General features: G+C 47.0%; 3 protein-coding genes across 4 annotated transcripts in view; all 3 read left to right on the plus strand.

The window, feature by feature from the left end:
- Positions 1–9,185, plus strand: part of smg1 (SMG1 nonsense mediated mRNA decay associated PI3K related kinase) — a 28,907-nt gene extending 19,722 nt beyond the window's left edge. The window contains exons 39-64 of the mRNA XM_047571785.1: positions 19–241; positions 320–566; positions 782–1,011; positions 1,126–1,371; positions 1,478–1,616; positions 1,730–1,839; positions 1,947–2,165; positions 2,308–2,501; positions 2,669–2,841; positions 3,068–3,347; positions 3,431–3,703; positions 3,817–4,051; positions 4,163–4,374; positions 4,461–4,617; positions 4,819–5,008; positions 5,246–5,526; positions 5,639–5,848; positions 5,949–6,086; positions 6,524–6,676; positions 6,763–6,942; positions 7,154–7,381; positions 7,612–7,823; positions 7,915–8,015; positions 8,308–8,484; positions 8,622–8,728; positions 8,839–9,185. Of these exons, the coding sequence (XP_047427741.1) occupies positions 19–241; positions 320–566; positions 782–1,011; positions 1,126–1,371; positions 1,478–1,616; positions 1,730–1,839; positions 1,947–2,165; positions 2,308–2,501; positions 2,669–2,841; positions 3,068–3,347; positions 3,431–3,703; positions 3,817–4,051; positions 4,163–4,374; positions 4,461–4,617; positions 4,819–5,008; positions 5,246–5,526; positions 5,639–5,848; positions 5,949–6,086; positions 6,524–6,676; positions 6,763–6,942; positions 7,154–7,381; positions 7,612–7,823; positions 7,915–8,015; positions 8,308–8,484; positions 8,622–8,728; positions 8,839–8,916 (4,993 nt within the window). The 3' untranslated portion in view covers positions 8,917–9,185. The remainder of the gene's footprint in view (positions 1–18; positions 242–319; positions 567–781; positions 1,012–1,125; positions 1,372–1,477; positions 1,617–1,729; positions 1,840–1,946; positions 2,166–2,307; positions 2,502–2,668; positions 2,842–3,067; positions 3,348–3,430; positions 3,704–3,816; positions 4,052–4,162; positions 4,375–4,460; positions 4,618–4,818; positions 5,009–5,245; positions 5,527–5,638; positions 5,849–5,948; positions 6,087–6,523; positions 6,677–6,762; positions 6,943–7,153; positions 7,382–7,611; positions 7,824–7,914; positions 8,016–8,307; positions 8,485–8,621; positions 8,729–8,838) is intronic.
- Positions 9,186–10,930: 1,745 nt separating this feature from the next.
- On the plus strand, positions 10,931–14,585 carry LOC124997838. The gene is made up of 5 exons (XM_047571846.1): positions 10,931–11,453; positions 11,595–12,056; positions 12,144–13,128; positions 13,335–13,451; positions 13,573–14,585. Exons 1-4 carry the CDS (start codon positions 11,293–11,295, stop codon positions 13,425–13,427), a joined length of 1,701 nt encoding a protein of 566 aa, XP_047427802.1. The 5' UTR covers positions 10,931–11,292; the 3' UTR covers positions 13,428–13,451; positions 13,573–14,585.
- A 405-nt stretch (positions 14,586–14,990) lies between these two features.
- On the plus strand, positions 14,991–17,641 carry LOC124997964 (serine/threonine-protein kinase SMG1-like). Of its 2 annotated transcripts, none has more exons than XM_047572052.1 (5): positions 14,991–15,195; positions 15,546–15,697; positions 16,329–16,610; positions 16,748–16,854; positions 16,965–17,641. In XM_047572052.1, exons 1-5 carry the CDS (start codon positions 15,059–15,061, stop codon positions 17,040–17,042), a joined length of 756 nt encoding a protein of 251 aa, XP_047428008.1. In that variant the 5' UTR covers positions 14,991–15,058; the 3' UTR covers positions 17,043–17,641. The 2 variants fall into 2 exon arrangements, with proteins under 2 accessions (XP_047428008.1, XP_047428009.1); XM_047572053.1 differs by having other exon boundaries at positions 14,998–15,195; positions 16,434–16,610.
- The last annotated feature ends 808 nt before the right edge of the window (positions 17,642–18,449 follow it).

The following is an 18,449-nucleotide window of genomic DNA, read 5'->3' on the forward strand; positions in this document are numbered from 1 at the left end:
GCTTTTTTTGTACTACAGGGATGAAAAAATCGCCATAATGCGCGAGAAGCACTCGGCTCTGATGCGTCCAGTGGTGTTTGCATTGGATCACGTCTGCAGCATCACAGCAGCTCCAGCAGAGACGCCACATGAGACCTGGTTCCAGCAGACCTATGGTGATAACATCACCGCTGCTCTGGAGCGCCTCAGAAACCCTGTCAACCCCGCCAACCCGGCCAATAGCTGGCTTCCCTTCAAACAGGTGTGTGTTAATTCATATGCACCTGTACATGCATACATTTCCTTTGCACAGATGTTAAATTACATTTAAACGTAACAGATAATGATGAGCCTGCAGCAGCGTGCTCAGAAGCGAGCCAGCTACCTGCTTCACCTGGATGAAATCAGTCCGCGCCTGGCGTCCATGACAACAACAGAGATGGCTCTGCCGGGCGAGGCCTCGGCATCGGACGCCGTCACCATACAGAGCGTCGGCAAAACCATCACCATCCTTCCCACCAAGACCAAGCCCAAGAAGCTGTTCTTCCTGGGATCGGATGGACACAAGTACCCGTACCTTTTTAAAGGTGAGAAGCTAGTGCAGTGAATATGTGTCCCATTTAAACATGGAAAAAACTTCAATAATGTCTGCGAACCTGGAAAATAATCTAGCTAAATCAAAACCTCTCTGGCACACTCCCAATGTAGATGCAAATTTTAAATCAGCACTAATTCAAACTAGACCTTCACTTGTTTGTGTGCTCCTGATTTGATATTTGTCCGGTCTTAAAATCCCTCCCAGGCCTGGAGGATTTGCATCTGGACGAGCGCATCATGCAGTTCCTCTCGATCGTCAACACGATGTTCACCAAGATCAACCAGCAGGAGCAGCCGCACTTCCACGCCCGCCACTACTCCGTCACCCCCCTCGGAACCCGCTCGGGACTGATTCAGTGGGTTGATGGTGCAACGCCGCTCTTTGGCCTATACAAACGCTGGCAGCAGAGGGAGGCTGTGCAGCAGGCTCAGAAGGTGGGTTATTTCCCTCCACAATTCTACATTGTAATACTTTTATAAGTACTTAAGTATAAGTACTTAATTTTTTTTAATCTGAACCACTGTGTCTTTTTTCCCCCCCTCATCAAGGCCCAAGACTCATTCCCACCGCAGCCTGTGCCTGCCGTACCCCGCCCCAGTGAACTCTACTACAGCCGCATCGGGCCGGCTCTGAAGGCAGTCGGGCTGAGTCTAGATGTGACGCGGCGAGACTGGCCTCTCAGCGTTATGAAGGAGGTGCTGAAAGAGCTAATGGAGGCTACTCCTTCCAACCTGCTGGCTAAGGAGCTGTGGTGTTCCTGCACCACGCCCAGTGAGTGGTGGAGGGTCACTCAGGTAACTGGGCCTTTTAAAATCATAGAATGACTCAGGAACATCATCACTGATTAAAATCTAGACTTCATCAATGTGCTGCTCAGCTGATTTTGGTTTTACGCTGCAGTCCTACGCCAGATCCACTGCTGTCATGTCCATGGTGGGATACATCATCGGCCTCGGCGACCGTCACCTTGACAACGTGTTGATTGATATGACCACTGGTGAGGTGGTGCACATTGACTACAACGTATGCTTTGAAAAAGGTCAGTATAACATCTATCTGATTAAAATGATTTATGTTTTATATAATTGTTGAACTGCCTCAGGTTTCCTGACTGTGTGATTAATTTTGTGTTCTGTTTGCGTGTGTCACCAGGGAAAAGCCTCCGGGTGCCCGAGAAGGTCCCGTTCAGGATGACTCACAACATTGAGACTGCTCTGGGAGTCACTGGGGTCGAGGGTATCTTCAGGCTGTCCTGCGAACAGGTAAATGCCACATCTCAATTTTACACCAGTGAAGTATCGGGAGAAAAACCATTGCATGGTTTCGTTCTGCTCCGGTAAAAGTGCTGAAGTCAGATCTGTCATTCCAGGTGGTTCAAATAATGCGCCGGGGCAGAGAGACCCTACTGACGCTGCTGGAGGCCTTCGTCTATGATCCCCTGGTGGACTGGACTGCTGGGGGGGAGGTGGGCTTTGCTGGTGCAGTGTATGGAGGAGGAGGCCAACAGGCAGACAGCAAGAAGAGCAAGAGGGAGATGGAGAGGGACATCACACGCTCCCTCTTCTCCTCTAGAGTGGCTGAGATTAAGGTGACGTCAGGACACACGTTGATCCCTGATCTTTGCATTTCATTTTCTTTTTTCTAATTTTGGTGTGTTTCATGTATTTGTGAAGGCTCTAGCACAAACTGAGTGTCTAAATACATCATGTACCGGGTGGGTCTTTGCGCAGGTGAACTGGTTTAAAAATCGTGATGAAATGCTGGCTGTGCTACCGCAAGTGGAGGACGCGTTGGAGGAGTACTTAGTCCTGCAAGAGTTGCTCTGCCAGGGGGAGAAACTGCAAGGCAAACTGCAGGAGGAGATCGCCTTCTTGGAGGGGGCAGAAAACCATCCAGATCATCTCATCTTGACGCTGGAGCAGAGGTCAGAGAGAGGGCTTTGTTTTTTAAATGCTGTAAATATGGTAGAAAAGCCAACATAGACCTACTCGTCTTTTGTTGCCATATACATAGAGGAGACAGACAGAGAGACTGAACATTAATACTGCATGTGGTGCCACATTCTGAAACCCTTTTCAACCCCGTTCACAGGTATTCTGAACACACCCAGCTGCAGTCACAGCAGCGGACTGTGCAGGAGGCCATTCAGAGCAAGCTCACCGACCTGGACCAGTGGATCTCTCAGTACCAGGCAGCTTTCTCAAACCTGGAAGCCACACAGCTTGCCAGCCTGCTGCAGGACATAAGCAGCCCCATAGATCTTGGTTAGTCCTGAGAACTGGTTAAAAATTAACATTTTTGGGGGATTTTTAATGGGTTTTCTGCAAAATAAGTCCTGAATTCTTTAGGTAGTTCTAGGTAATATGTATTTAATTAGTAAATGATTTAGCGTTTAAGCAGAGCGTGATAAAATGTGTTTTTAAAATGCTGCATGTATTTTATTTTTGTGCTGTGCTGCATCTTATTCCTGGTTGTTCAAAATTCCTCCAGGTCCTCCAAGCTACGTGCCTGCTACAGCCTTCCTGCAGAATGCGGGCCAGGCCCACCTAATCAGCCAGTGTGAGACCCTGGAGGCGGAGGTGAGCTCCTTGCTGCAGCAGCGCCATGCGGCACTTCGCAGCTGTCTGGAGCAGCTGCACAGCTATGCCACCGTGGCTTTGCTGTACCCTCGGGCCACGATGCTGTTCCACAGAGCCCACCGTTGGAAGGCCTGGTTGGAGGAGCTGCTCAGAGACATGACGGTGGAGCATTGCCAGCACATCTATAGGCAGTAAGGGACCACAGCATGTTTTAGGGATCTAAAACATGGTCTATTTAAGCCATAAATAAACGTATTTTCCCCTCCCTTTGCAGATATGAGGTGCTGTTCGCCCCTCAGCCTCCTCCGGCCACCTGCCAGTTCTTGTCCAGCGTCGAGTTGACTTTGCAGCACCAAGTGGGTGACACCAACGAGCGTGTGATCCACCACGCAGAGCGTCTGAAGACGGAGGGCACAACTGTAGCCGCCTGCGAGGAGCAGCTGCAGGAGATTGAACACTGCATCACAGTCTTCCTCCGTGAGAACGGAGAGCCGGGTTCTATGAGCCTCGCCGCCATCATCACCTCTGCCCTCTGCACACTCTGCAGGTAAAATGGTTCATGGTTGTGTTTGTGCACTTAATCTAATGTATAATACAATGAAACAATTCAACTCCTCGTAAATAAACAAGTAAAATAAAAGTTTATTTTTTCCTGCCTAGGCGTAACCTGGTCATGGAGGGCGCAGCTGCCAGCGCTGGAGAGCAGCTCGTGGACTTGACGTCTCGGGACGGGGCTTGGTTTTTGGAGGAGCTCTGCAGCATGATTGGAAACGTCAGCGCCTTGATGACGCTGCTACAACGCTGCCCGCTCCTTCCCCATGACATGGAGCTCCCTGCGCCTTCAACCACCACCCAGGCAGTTTACCTGGCGAACGCTGTTTACACCTGTTTGCAGGTAAACACGTCAGCGTGTCAGGACTTAGAAGCTGCGTCTACTCCGTGTGTGTGAGTGCATAAATGTTGGAAAAAATAATCTGACACTGATATCTTTTTTTGTTTTTTGTAGGAACTGAACACCAACTTCCGTCAGATCATCTTCCCGGAGGCTCTGCGTTGCATGATCAAAGGGGAGCCCACCCTGGAGTCCATGCTGGCCGAGCTGGAGCAGCTGCTTGAGCAGAGCTCCGACGGTCTCGGGCTGCAGGGTCTGATCGACAGTCTGCAGGCGAACACGGGCCTGGACCACGATGGGCACAACCACTGTCTCCACATCACCAGGTTGAAATCTTCTTGCCATGTGTTGCATCATACTACACATTGCTGTGTGAAGCGATTGAAGTCTAATTTCTGATGTTTGTGCGCAGGATGCTGCGTGCCCAGTATTCTGATCTGATCCAGCCTCGCAGCATGGACGGACAGGGCCAGGAAACACCGAAGATGTCCGCCGGTCAGATGTTGTTGGTGGCCTTTGATGGCATGTTCACCCAGCTGGAGACTGCATTTGGGCAGCTCACCGAGAAGGTAGCTCTAATTGAAGTATTCTGATTTTATAGATCAGCGAAATGTGTTCCCCATTTGTCTTTTGCATTTTTGGTTTATAGATATATTTTATTATTAATACTTTACATCTCTATCACTTCCTGGTTAAATAAACCGTTGCTGTTGATGATTATTGATATCTCTCACATCCCATAATTTTTTCCCGCTCTTTGTCATCCTCAGCTGTGCTCTTTAGGGGTCCCATCAACCTGGAGGAAGGTGGATGTTCTGAGGGAGGCTCGGGCCACACAGCTCCACTTCTTTGAGAGTTTAAATCTGCGTCAGGTGATGGAAGAGGTGTTCTTCCTCAAGAGACTGCAAACCGTCAGGGATTTCTTCAGGCTGTGTTCGTCCTTCGCTCAGACCCTGTCTGGTAAGAGGTCTTCACCATGAATTAGAAGCGACCCATTACCTTACAATCACTGATTACAACCCCTCCATCAGCTGTGATGCCTAAAACAATAAGTTAAAACCATAGTACCTTTTGTTTCTTGTTTTCTACAACTTTTCCTCCTTGTACTATAAAACGTTTATTATATTTTAACACTTTTAGACCAAATCCAACTATTCACAGAAATAAAATCAAGCCTTTTCTTCATTTCCTTGTCAGGTACCTGTCCCCCGGCTGAAGAAATGTTGCCTACAAACGGGCCGGTTGCTGTGGGGAAACCACTGTACCGCCGGCCCAGTGCGACGGGGTCAGGAGCGGCAGTGGTCAGCGAGGAACAGATGATCCGCCCCATCAAGGCCTTCACAGCCGAGTTTGTCCGGCAGATGCTCATGGGTCTGCCCAGCCAAGCCCTCGGTCTGGCTCTCTGCAGCACCATCTCCGCCCTCGGCCTGGACGTTGTCGCTCAGGTGGAAGCAAAAGACTTTGGTGCAGAGAGCAAGGTATGAATATGTCCTGGCCACAATGAGGGACCACCGGCACGGTCCAAAGAAATAGCATGAACAATTACAATCAATATTTAACCAGTAAACCTGGATATGTTTGACTCTGAAGGTGTCTCTGGATGAGCTTTGTAAGAAAGCAGTGGAGCAGAGCCTGGCGTCAGGTCGGGTCTCCCAGCAGCTGCTCAACAGAGCCACGGTGCTGGCGTCCTCCTATGACACCGCCTGGAAGAAAGTCGACCTGCTGAGGAGGTTGGACATCAACTTGGAGATTGCCAAGGCCGGACTGCAGAGGAGTCAGCTGCACATCGCCATGTTCCAGGTACTCGCAAAAGCCATCTTGGTCCAAGATTACCATGATGAATGTTTTCAGTTCTGCATGTTTCCGACATTCAACTGTTTTTGTGTGCGTTCACTTCCAGTGGCAGCACGAAGATGTTCTGGGCCCCAACAATCAGCCCCTGAGTGTCAGCGTTCCTCCTCGCTCCGTGATCCTCAGCAACATGAAGAAGAAGCTGTACAAGCTGAGTCAGGATGAGGGAGCCATCGTTGCCATTCAGGTCAGTAGTTCAATTACAGGTCCAACATTATAGAGGAGTTTCTGGATTCTTCAGGATAAAGACATTTTTGATCTTTGGTCTATAAGAAAAGGTTTCTTTGCTAGTGGCAACATCATTTCCACAGTTTGTTAGATGCAGTATTACCTACAAGATAAAATTCGTGAAAAATGTCAGTGGGACCTAATAAAGGACCAGAATGTGACCTAAACAAAAGTCTGCAGGTTCATTTTATGCTCTTTAAAGTCATGTTTACCTACTTGTGTTTAAAAAACTGTAAACTTTTGAAGCACATACAACTTCCAGTAAACTTCTCTAAGTTGACAATATGGAAGAAGTTTTAAGTGGCAGCGTAATTAATGTTTATAACCTTCATAATCCTGGAATGAATTAAATAAATTACTCAAACAGAGGTCCCTGTCCTGTGTTGGTGTCTTTAGGAGAAGCTGGCGTCGCTGGAGGCGAGCATCGAGCAGCGTCTGAAGTGGGCTGGTGGAGCCAACCCGGCTCTGGCCCCCGTCCTGCAGGACTTTGAGATGACCATCAGGGAGAGACGCGCCATGGTGGCCAGAGACAACCAGCGCACCAGCCAGGTAACACTGCCGCCATGTTGTAGTTACTCTTTGTGACTCCATGCAGCTCGCAGCTACTGAAAGTTTTCCCGCCATCTCATTTCCAGGTCACCTTCTTGTGCTCCACCATCCTCAACTTCGAAGGCCTTCGGACCCGATCCCCCGAGGCTCTCAACATGGACGCAGCGCTGTTTGAACTGCTGAAGCGCTGCCAGCAAACCTGCTCGTATGCGGCTCAGTTCAGCAGCACAGTGTCTCCTCTGGAGCTCCAACTGCTGCACAGACTGGTGGGTTAGGGTTAGGGTTAGGGTTAGGGTTAGCCAACATCCATGGATTCTATAGTCCTTTACATAAATAAATGGAACTGCTACACATACATTTCTTTTCTGATGCATTATTACCACGTGCATATAAACAGAATAGTTAAAAACCACTAGCAGCACTTGATTACAAACATGTGCATTATTGAATTGTTCTCTTTGGTCGTTGTTATTACAGAGTCCAGTGCTAGACCTGCCCATAGGCAGCCCTGATTGGCTGAGCTGTGCCCAGAGGCAGCTGGAGGAGGAGCTGAGCATCGAGCGGAGGACTCAGGAAGAGCGAGAGCAACAGCTGGAGTCCTGTGGAGAGACGCTGCAGCTGCTGGTGGACTCCATCAAAACTATTCTGTCCAACCACAACCGCCAACTGGCCGACGTCAAGCACCTGCTGAGAGCCATGGCCAAGGTTTTCATATTATTCATATCAACAGGAATGAAAAATGAGCCCCTGCAAACGTTTGAGAATAAATTTCTTAAAAATCCTTTTTAAATTAACTTCATGACTCAAATGTGGAAGTTAAATTGGTGTAAATGCTCCAGGGTCTGTCTCAGAAAGCTGTGTTGCGCTATAATGCTTCATTTTTTTGCAGTCCATCTTGACCCTTTTTTATCTTCTGTGTTAAATCCCTCATAAAGGATGAGGAGGCAGCATTGGCGGATGGCGAAGAGGTGGCCTATGAAGGCAGCGTGCGCCACTTCCTCTTGGAGTACAAAGCCTGGCAAGACAACATCCAGCTCGTCTTATTCACCGTGGTTCAGGCCAGCGGGCAGCCACGCAACCAGGAGCAGGTGGAACTACTGGAGGAGGTTCCTGCTACCCTGAAGGAACTGCACTCCCAGAGCCAGAGGTACTCTCAGCCGTACGCACGTACGCTCTCAGCCTGGTTTGTTATCGTCCTGTCCAAATCTCCTAGTAATCTGTGTGTGTTCTCACAACAGTGTTTATAATGGACTGGTGGGCTTTGCCTCACCACTGGTGACAGACAGAGAAGGGGACTGCGCTAGTCCTGTTTCTGCAGCACAGACCAGCTTTGCAGCAGGTATGGATTAGTGTCCCACTCAGCTTGTGTTCCTGAAAAGCATCTTTAGAGACACTGTAGCTTCCTTCTTGGCTTGGAACAGCAGCTGCAGCACAAATCTGTAGTCACTTTAAAAATATTCTTACCTGTGTTTAATGAATGATGCTGAGCCCTGCAAACACAAAAAAAAACCTTGCGTCAAAATGTATTTTACTGACCACAGCTGCTGTTGTGTCACCAAGGAATCTACAAACTTGACAAAGCATCGATGAGTCACAGTTTAACATTTTAACATCTTGTGATTTGGATGCAGCCGTTAGATGCAGTGGCGTGAAGACCCAGCCAGACTCGATGTCCCAGAACGCGCGCAAGGCTCTGCCTCGAAACCTGGGAACCCCGACTGATACCCCGCCCAGCACTCTGATGATGAACAGCAAAGGTCTCAACCCCAGCCCCAAGAGGGCCATACGGGACCCCAAAACAGGACGAGGTAAAGTTCTTCACCCACCTCACCTCGGTCTGTGGTGGTGATTATTACACTACGGGCTGCACATGTTCATGGTTATCAATGGAAGACGTGTATGTGTGACTGCACTCTTTTAACTTTGCATACTTGCCGTGTTGCAGCTGTCCAGGAGAGGAACTCGTACGCAGTGAGTGTGTGGAAGAGAGTGAAAGCCAAGCTGGAGGGCAGAGACATCGATCCCAACAGGAGGATGAGTGTCACAGAGCAGGTAATATGCATGTATGGATTTATTACGTTCAGTGAATACATGCATCTACACTGACCTGAATGTGTGAAGCAGTGAGATGCACCGTTTCCTGACCTCTTGTGATCTTGCAGGTGGACTTTGTTATCAAAGAGGCTACCAACATGGACAACCTGGCCCAGCTGTATGAGGGTTGGACTGCCTGGGTGTGAACGCTACGCTGCTTCATGTCTTTGGTCCAGCGAAGGCTTGGAGATCCACCAGAGTCCAGCAGGACTGGGGTGTCGGAACAGCAGCACCGCGCCACACTAGGGGAGGAAAATGGGAAGCGGATGCTTAGTCCGCCTTCCCAAACCCCTGGGCTCCCAAACTGGGGCAGCGACCTCGTAGCATCGCTGCAACCACACTCCCCCCAACCATCGGCGATCGGGCTAACATAATGCTTCGGGGGCCTGCAGAGCCGCCTTCCTTTTGGGGATTTGAGTGGCAAAGCGGCGCCGGGACGGGGAGGGGGGAAGGAGGGCGAAGGCCTCTTCACCCTCGACTTGGAAAATATCTTCCCCCCCTCACCTGCATAGCTCACTATCAAGTTGTACCCATAAACATCACTCATCATCCTGTTGTGCCCATCAAACTCCACCTGAGGGCAGGATGAAGCAGGAAGTGAGCTGTGTACCTGAAGCACACAGCTGATGCACCGTGGGTGGGACTTTACCAGGGTTAAAGCTCTGATGGAGGGGGCGTTTACATGGCCACATTTGTTTTTCTCTAATCTTTTCCTCGACGGCGTTGTGATTCTGATTGGCCAGTGGGAGACACGGTTGGGCAGGAGTGATGGAAACAAAGATTCCACCGGATTCTTTGGGCTACATGGACATCCACCTGAAACCTGAAATGAAAGTGGGAATAATAAAAAAACTGTGCTTTGATTGGCGCACAGTAAAAGACGTTGACATGTCTCTGAAGTCTTGTCAAAATTTCACAGAATAAAAAAGATTGTTGAGCAGAGTTGTTTTCTCAGGAAGGTTCCTTGTGATTTTTGTGGATAAAAGCCGAGACATCCTGTCATGTGACATAGTTTTGGACGGCTCATTTTTGTGAGCGCGGAGCGAACGCAGTTTGAAGGGAGAGACCTCTATTTGATTGTTTTTCTTCGGTGTGATCTTTAGTCTGTGCTGTGCTGTGTAACTATCTGTAGGAGTAGATTTCCGCCTCTTTTGACTTGCCTGTCAGAAACTGTTACCTGCATCATTCACGCCTCAACCCTACTGCTTGCATTTTATGAACCTTGATCTTCTAGTTTTACATTTTTATTGAGAGAAATTATGTTTTTTGGTGATGGTGAAACATGTTAATTCTTAAAGCTTTTATTGGATTTTGTTGGATGTCAAATAAACATGGAACTGAGAAGCGTTGAGCGTTTGCTTTTATTTAACCGCTCCAGTTAAAACTGAACACTCTTTTGCTACTCGTAAATGTTTATGGGCATCTGTGAAGTCGTCTTTTTCATATTGCTGCAGTGACGTGCAGTGGACTAATGAAGTTAGTTTTTACGGGGCCCCCAAAAAAAGTGACAGTATTCCTATGAATAAGTTTTGGCAGAAGGTGGTAAAAGGTAAAAAGCTGTATATTATTTTCTCTAAATTATTTTCAGTGCATAAGACAAAAATCGTGAATTAATTCAACTTAATGTATGTTTAAGTTAGTACCATACACATTTATTTATTTATGTATATAATGTGTTATAAATATACACTATGATCATTCTGCATTCAATATTAAGCTATGCAAATAATACACAGGTTCAATTTTTTTTTATTATTTCTATTTTTTGTTCAAGTGACAAAGTGTTTCATTTTGGCCTCGCCAGTTGACTGATGGGAGTTTTTGCGACCCCCTGCAGTACCTCCGCAGACCACCTAGGGGTCACAATAGACCTAAGATCTATCGAAACAAATCCATGCAACTATTCTTTGAACAATGGCCAGAAAAAGACAGTTGAACTAGCAAGCAAGCTACGTAGCAAATTTAAATCAAATCCAGCATCAGTGCACTATACGTTATTATGGCGTTCTGGTGTAGTCTTTCATACAGTTCTCAATCATTATCAGTGGTTGAATATATTGACAACTGGACTATACAAATAAAATAGTTCCTGTTAGCAATGCAGAACAAAAGAAATTCACTTTATTATGACATGAGTGTTTCTAATTCCTGAAAATCAGCACAGTGGTGGGAGCATCATGTTGAGGGGAAGCTTCTCAGCAGCAAAGCCTTGATGGCTAAGAGTAAAGTATTTATTTATTTATTTATTTTATACACTGGATAGGTAGATCTCAGGATAGAATGGAGTGAAGTCCTCCTGGCCCTCACTGATGATGTCACATTCCGTTAGTCCCCCACTGATGATGTCACAGTCCATTAGTGAGTCCCTGATGATGTCACAGTCCTGTGGTACCTGAGCATTCCGGAGGGGTATAAATAGCTCACGGAATCATTTCATCTTCAGTTCGTATTCATTACACTGACAAGTCGTGATTACAAGCCCTTTTTTCGAAAAGACTTTTTTCAAAGCGCAAGTTTGAGTGATGGCAGCCAAGAGAACCAACGCCATGAACCAAACACCAAACAGTCCACAGGAACCAACTACAGTGGACGTGATTCACCATGTTGTGAATTCCTACATTGGGATGATTGACCCCAGGCAGTGGGCCTTTTTGCTCACAGGAGCCCCTGATGGCAAGACCAGGTACTTCACTTATTTTTATAAGTCTTGTAAATATTGTGTATGTAGTATTGTGTTTCTCTGTTATGTAGTATGTATGGTGTCGAGTGCCTGTTCATTTCCCAGTTTGGGATGAGTAAAGTATCTATCTGTCTATCTATCTAGATACATCCTGGTAGAGCTGCTTATTGACTTGGTGGAGCTCATTAACCAATCATCGCTGTCAGAGGAGAAGAGGAGAGGAGCTAAACCCTGGGAGTTCCTGTCATCCGGTTTGGGGGAGACAATACCCCAAACCTTTCCTCAAATTCTGGTGGTTCCAGACGAGGTTTTCCATGAGATCTTGGACTCCCTGAGGAGCATCCTCATCAGAGTAGCGACAGCAGCATATGTGAAGTGCATGCACTTTGTCCGCACTCCCCCTGCGACACCATGTGGACAGTACAACACTGCCCTCAAAGCACTGTTTGAGGAAATGGTTGATCGCATCATTGAAAAGCTGTGCAGTGAGAAGAAGAGACTGATGTCCAAGCATCAACGTCTCCACCTGGGACTCGTGGCCACTTCCAAACCAACACTCCCTAAAGAAGAAGATCTGGAGTCAAACAAACCTGGAGTCTGCAACAAGTAGGACAAAAGTTTTATATATTATATTATATATTTTTTGTCTTCATATTTGAAAAACATCAAACTTCTTTTTCTTCTTCTTCAAAGTGACATCCCAGAGAGTTTGGAAATGACGCCTGAGCCACTTCCCAAAAAGTCTCCTCCTGTGACAGCACAGACGCCCGACGTGACAGACGTCGGCCCTGAGGACACCTCTGTGCCTCCGGACACAGCTTCAGTGTCCACCTCTGAACCTGAGGACACCTCTGTGCCTGCGGACACAGCTTCAGTGTCCACCTCTGAACATGAGGACAACTCTGTGCCAGCACAGACGCCCGACGTGACAGACGTCGCCCCTGAGGACACCTCTGTGCCTCCGGACAAAGCTTCAGTGTCCACCTCTGAACCTGAGGACACCTCTGTGCCTCCGGACACAGCTTCAGTGTCCACCTCTGAACCTGAGGACACCTCTGTGAAAGCACAGACGCCCGACGTGACAGACGTCACCCCTGAGGACACCTTTGTGCCTCCGGACACAGCTTCAGTGTCCACCTCTGAATCTGAGGACACCTCTGTGCCAGCACAGACGCCTGACGTGACAGACGTCACCCCTGAGGACACCTCTGTGCCTCGGGACACAGCTTCAGTGTCCACCTCTGAACCTGAGGACACCTCTGTGACAGCACAGACGCCCGACGTGACAGACGTCACCCCTGAGGACACCTCTGTGCCTCCGGACACAGCTTCAGTGTCCACCTCTGAACCTGAGGACAAGCAGGACGTGAGAGCGGAGGAAAAATCATTCGTGAGCGGTGCAGCGGAGAAGCTCATTTCACGTGCTCTCAAAAAGTCAAAGGTGACCTCCGCTACAGACCCTCTTGATGACATCCACCAGCAGATATTCACCAAACTCTGGGAGGGTGTCGAGAGTGAAGGTCTTCACATCAACCAGGACCAGATGAAGAACATAGACAAGGCCGTATTCAAAGACGTCTGCAAGAATCTGCACTGCTCGAAGTCATCTCTGTGGACTCTCATGGTCTTAGAGGATCCACCGGTAGAAGACGTCATCTTGTCTTCTTTTAAAAACCAGGTGTGTGCTCCCTGGCATATGATTGCGAGTGAGTGAGTGTTGGTGATGGTCGGAGAGGCTGTAGGCACATGTTGGCAGTTTAGTTTACCACCACCAGGGTGTGACAGTGTGAGCGAATGAATAATGCATTCAATGTAAAGCGACTTTGAGTGTCTATGATAAAGTGCTATATAAAACAAATGCATTATTATTATTGTTATTATTAGATGAAGAGACAATCCCAGGAACCTGGGACCATCAAGAAGTTCTTCAGATCAATAGGCAGAGCTTTCTGCAGGCCCACAGTACTGGTGTCCTAAAGCTCAACATCTAAATCATCATCGGTAAATATTTTTTGTACATATTTACTGTTATACATTTTATTTCTGCAGGTGTCTATCTATCATTTCTATTGTTTTACCTATTTTTTTGTACTTTGTATTAAATCTTATCTCATCTTTCTAGACGAATCCACCTCAAAGCTCAACCAGGAAGTTACCAACTTCCCCTCCCCTTCCCTTCCACTGATTGCTGCTTGTCAGAGAGCAGTGGAGCGGTTGGTCTCTTCCATCTGGGGACACCTCCTCTTCCGCTAGTTGCTGCTGGTCAGAGAGCAACGGAGGAGGGGGTCACCTAGATGCGGGGACACTTCCTGTGCCTGCCTGCAGGATTTGAGCTCGTATCGTCGTCTTGATGGACACCAGTACCACCTGACACCTAGAGGGCCAGTGATCCATTCCTTGCACCACCTGTTCTGCTGCTGCTGCTGAGGACGTCTCTTTATCTGCTAACTATTAGCAAAATTAAAAAAAAAAAAAAAAAAAAAAAAATCAGTTTGCATTTCTCATTTATGTCAACAAGTTAAATAAAACTGAAAAAAGTGGTCAGATTAGAGGAACGTTACCGGGCATCACTGAAGAGGACATACGTATAATGTCATTCCTGATATGCTTTCAACCAATCATGACATTAACACGGTTGAAGGAGTTAGGGCTGAGGAGACAGGTTTTCCCAATTCATCTTAGCAAGATAAACATTTTTCAGGCCAGGGACCCCCAAACTGATGGAGAGATTAAGCAGTATATAGTATATGTTTCTACATTAGACTTGGCCTAGTGCTATTTATAAATATACATCATTATAATTATAATCATTTTGCATTCAATATTAAGCTATTCAAATAATACACAGGTCCAAATACTATTTTTTTGTTTCAAACATGTGCAAAGTAGAGTGGCAGTGCCAGAAAATTGTAGTCACAATGTCAAAATGTAAAATCTAATATTTCACCAGGCATACATGAAGTCAATGGCACCAACATGAATAAAAATGACTTGGCCCAGTTTAGTATAAAACACCCTTTTATACAATATACATATATAGTTGTAGTTTGAAGATATTTAGCCTAAAAGACATTGGAGACTTCTGTTTGAGACTCAGTTATTTCAGGTTTTCATTATTCATTTATGGGTATGAACCCCCTACACATATAGCGACATATAGTCAGGACGTAGCAAAGGGTAGGAGCCCCCTGGTTGGAGGTGAGCAGACCAATCAGAAGACCAGCAGAGGGTCAGTAACAAATAAACTTTTGGTAGCTGGATTTTGACCTTAAGATTTAAACATTACACAGCACTATCTCTCTATATGCAGCCAGTCCTTCTGTCCTTAATGAATACATCAATAGTTTAATCAGCAGACTCTTAACTATCTAATAACATGGCAACAATATAAACACACAGGATATTAAGGCCCGGTTGGTCCGGAGTCATAACCCTGGTCTTTTATCTTGAGTAAACTGTGCTCCCCACATAAGTTCTGATGAAGTGGAAGAGGCTCGAGCCGATGAAGCCTCTAAGTGCGTTAATGATTACAGCGGCCCTGCGTTTTAGAGTTCTCTCCTAGAAGCCTCAGTGCGTCCGAGTCTGAGTCTGAGTCTGAGTGGACAGCCATGTCGGGACAGCGGGTGTGCGTGTCGGACTTCGAGGAGGAAGCGAGGAGAGTTCTTCCCAAAGCTGTGTATGACTACTACCGCTCAGGGGCCGATGAGCAGAACACGCTGGCTGACAATGTAGCTGCCTTTAAAAGGTAAAACCCATCAACACCCACAGTCTTTGTGGGACGTTGTGTTTTGAAGCCAAAGTTCAAAGTTTTATCCTCAGACTGTGTAACAGAACATGCTGTGTAATGGTTTCTAAAATGGTTTTTATAGCTGTTACCAACAATCACACTCATGTACGTTTATTCCTATTCTTAGTTTTGTGTTTTAGTAACAATATGTGATTAATTTTATAAAGTTGCATACATGTAAATACAACAGAAACTTGACATATGGCTCATTTGTAGTGCACATAATGCAGTGTCGACTCAGAGCAAGTAATACACAGGCCTGGATGGCATGATTATAGCGATAATAACGTGTGCGTCTCTGCCTGTAGGTGGTACCTCATCCCTCGAGTGCTGAGGGACGTGTCCACGGTGGATCTGTCCGTGTCAGTGCTCGGCCAGAAGCTCAGCATGCCCATCTGTGTTGCAGCTACAGCAATGCAGAGGATGGCTCATCCCGAGGGGGAGACGGCTACAGCGAGAGGTAAACACTAGTGGGAACTTCACAGTAAAAGAAAAAAAAGTTGAGCAGCAACTTCGATTATTAGACAATGTCGGCCTCTAGTGGCTGTTTGGGAAACTGCATTTTTTTTCGCATTGGCACATTTTTCAGCTCTGGAGGTTGTTGCTTGGTCAGACATGGATGTTTCTAAGGACAATTGTGCACAAACTTGTATTTTGCTCGAGAAATTACAACTAATATGCACCGATCAGGCATAACATTATGACCACCTTCATCTAATATTCACATCTAACACTGTGTAGGTCTACCTTGCGCCTCCAAACCAGCTGTGCCTCATCAGAGGAGTGTCATTGCTTTGGGGTGGGGGGTGGCTTTGTCTGGTCTAGGTGGGAGCTACATGTCTAAGTAACGTCCACATAAATGCCGTAAGATCCTAAAGTTTACCAGTAGAACATTCAATTCTTACAAAATACTCAATTTCATGTACTTCTCCTGGCAGTGGTTTTACTGTTGTGGCTGATCAGGTAAGTTATGGGTCCATGTTCAAGATTTTTCCAGGTTCTGTGTAGAATCTGTTCAGAGCCTTTTTAATATTCTGTTAAACCACTTTAGAAAATGCATTTGCCACAAGTAACTGTATGTTTCCCCCCAGCATGCAAAGCGGTGGGAACAGGGATCAAGGAGCATCAAGGACATCAAGGACAAAGCATCAAGGAGTCACAGTTTAACAGTTTAACATCTTGTGGTTTGGATGCAGCCGTTAGATGCAGTGGCATGAAGACCCAGCCAGATTCGATGTCCCAGGACGCCCGCAAGGCTCTGCCTCGAAACCTGGGAACCCCGACTGATACCCCGCCCAGCACTCTGATGATGAACAGCAAAGGTCTCAACCCCAGCCCAAAGAGGGCCATACGGGACCCCAAAACAGGACGAGGTAATGTTCTTCACCCTCCTCACCTCGGTCTGTGGTGATGATTATTACACTAGGGGCTGCACATGTTCATGGTTATAAATGGAAGACGTGTATGTGTGACTGCACTCTTTTAACTTTTCATACTTGCCGTGTTGCAGCTGTCCAGGAGAGGAACTCGTACGCAGTGAGCGTGTGGAAGAGAGTGAAAGCCAAGCTGGAGGGCAGAGACATCGATCCCAACAGGAGGATGAGTGTCACAGAGCAGGTAATATGCATGTATGGATTTATTACGTTCAGTGAATGTATACATCTACAATGACCTGAATGTGTGAAGCAGTGAGATGCACCGTTTCCTGACCTCTTGTGATCTTGCAGGTGGACTTTGTTATCAAAGAGGCTACCAACATGGACAACCTGGCCCAGCTGTATGAGGGTTGGACTGCCTGGGTGTGAACGCTACGCTGCTTCATGTCTTTGGTCCAGCGAAGGCTTGGAGAGTCCAGCAGGACTGGGGTGTCGGAACAGCAGCACGTCGCCACACTAGGGGGAGGAAAATGGGAAGCGGATGCTTAGTCCGCCTTCCCAAACCCCTGGGCTCCCAAACTGGGGCAGCGACCTCGTAGCATCGCTGCAACCACACTCCCCCCAACCATCGGCGATCGGGCTAACATAATGCTTCGGGGGCCTGCAGAGCCGCCTTCCTTTTGGGGATTTGAGTGGGCAAAGCGGCGCCGGGACGGAGAGGGGGGAAGGAGGGCGAAGGCCTCTTCACCCTCGACTTGGAAAAAATATCTTCCCCCCTCACCTGCATAGCTCACTATCAAGTTGTACCCATAAACATCACTCATCATCCTGTTGTGCCCATCAAACTCCACCTGAGGGCAGGATGAAGCAGGAAGTGAGCTGTGTACCTGAAGCATACAGCTGATGCACCGTGGGTGGGACTTTACCAGGGTTAAAGCTCAGATGGAGGGGGCGTTTACATGGCCACATTTGTTTTTCTCTAATCTTTTCCTCGACGGCGTTGTGATTCTGATTGGCCAGTGGGAGACACGGTTTGGGCAGGAGTGATGGAAACAAAGATTCCACCGGATTCTTTGGGCTACATGGACATCCACCTGAAACCTGAAATGAAAGTGGGGAATAATAAAAAACTGTGCTTTGATTGGCGCACAGTAAAAGACGTTGACATGTCTCTGAAGTCTTGTCAAAATTTCACAGAATAAAAAGATTGTTGAGCAGAGTTGTTTTCTCAGGAAGGTTCCTTGTGATTTTTGTGGATAAAAGCCGAGACATCCTGTCATGTGACATAGTTTTGGACGGCTCATTTTTGTGAGCGCGGAGCGAACGCGGTTTGAAGGGAGAGACCTCTATTTGATTGTTTTTCTTCGGTGTGGATCTTTAGTCTGTGCTGTGCTGTGTAACTATCTGTAGGAGTAGATTTCCACCTCTTTTGACTTGCCTGTCAGAAACTGTTACCTGCATCATTCACGCCTCAACCCTACTGCTTGCATTTTATGAACCTTGATCTTCTAGTTTTACATTTTTATTGAGAGAAATTATGTTTTTTGGTGATGGTGAAACATGTTAATTCTTAAAGCTTTTATTGGATTTTGTTGGATGTCAAATAAACATGGAACTGAGAAGCGTTGAGCGTTTGCTTTTATTTAACCGCTCCAGTTAAAATTGAACACTCTTTTGCTACTCGTAAATGTTTATGGGCATCTGTGAAGTCGTCTTTTTCATATTGCTGCAGTGACGTGCAGTGGACTAATGAAGTTAGTTTTTACGGGGCCCCCAAAAAAAGTGACAGTATTCCTATGAATAAGTTTTGGCAGAAGGTGGTAAAAGGTAAAAAGC

Source organism: Mugil cephalus, chromosome 20 (assembly GCF_022458985.1).
Source record: "Mugil cephalus isolate CIBA_MC_2020 chromosome 20, CIBA_Mcephalus_1.1, whole genome shotgun sequence".
NCBI classification, from domain to species: Eukaryota; Metazoa; Chordata; class Actinopteri; order Mugiliformes; family Mugilidae; genus Mugil; species Mugil cephalus.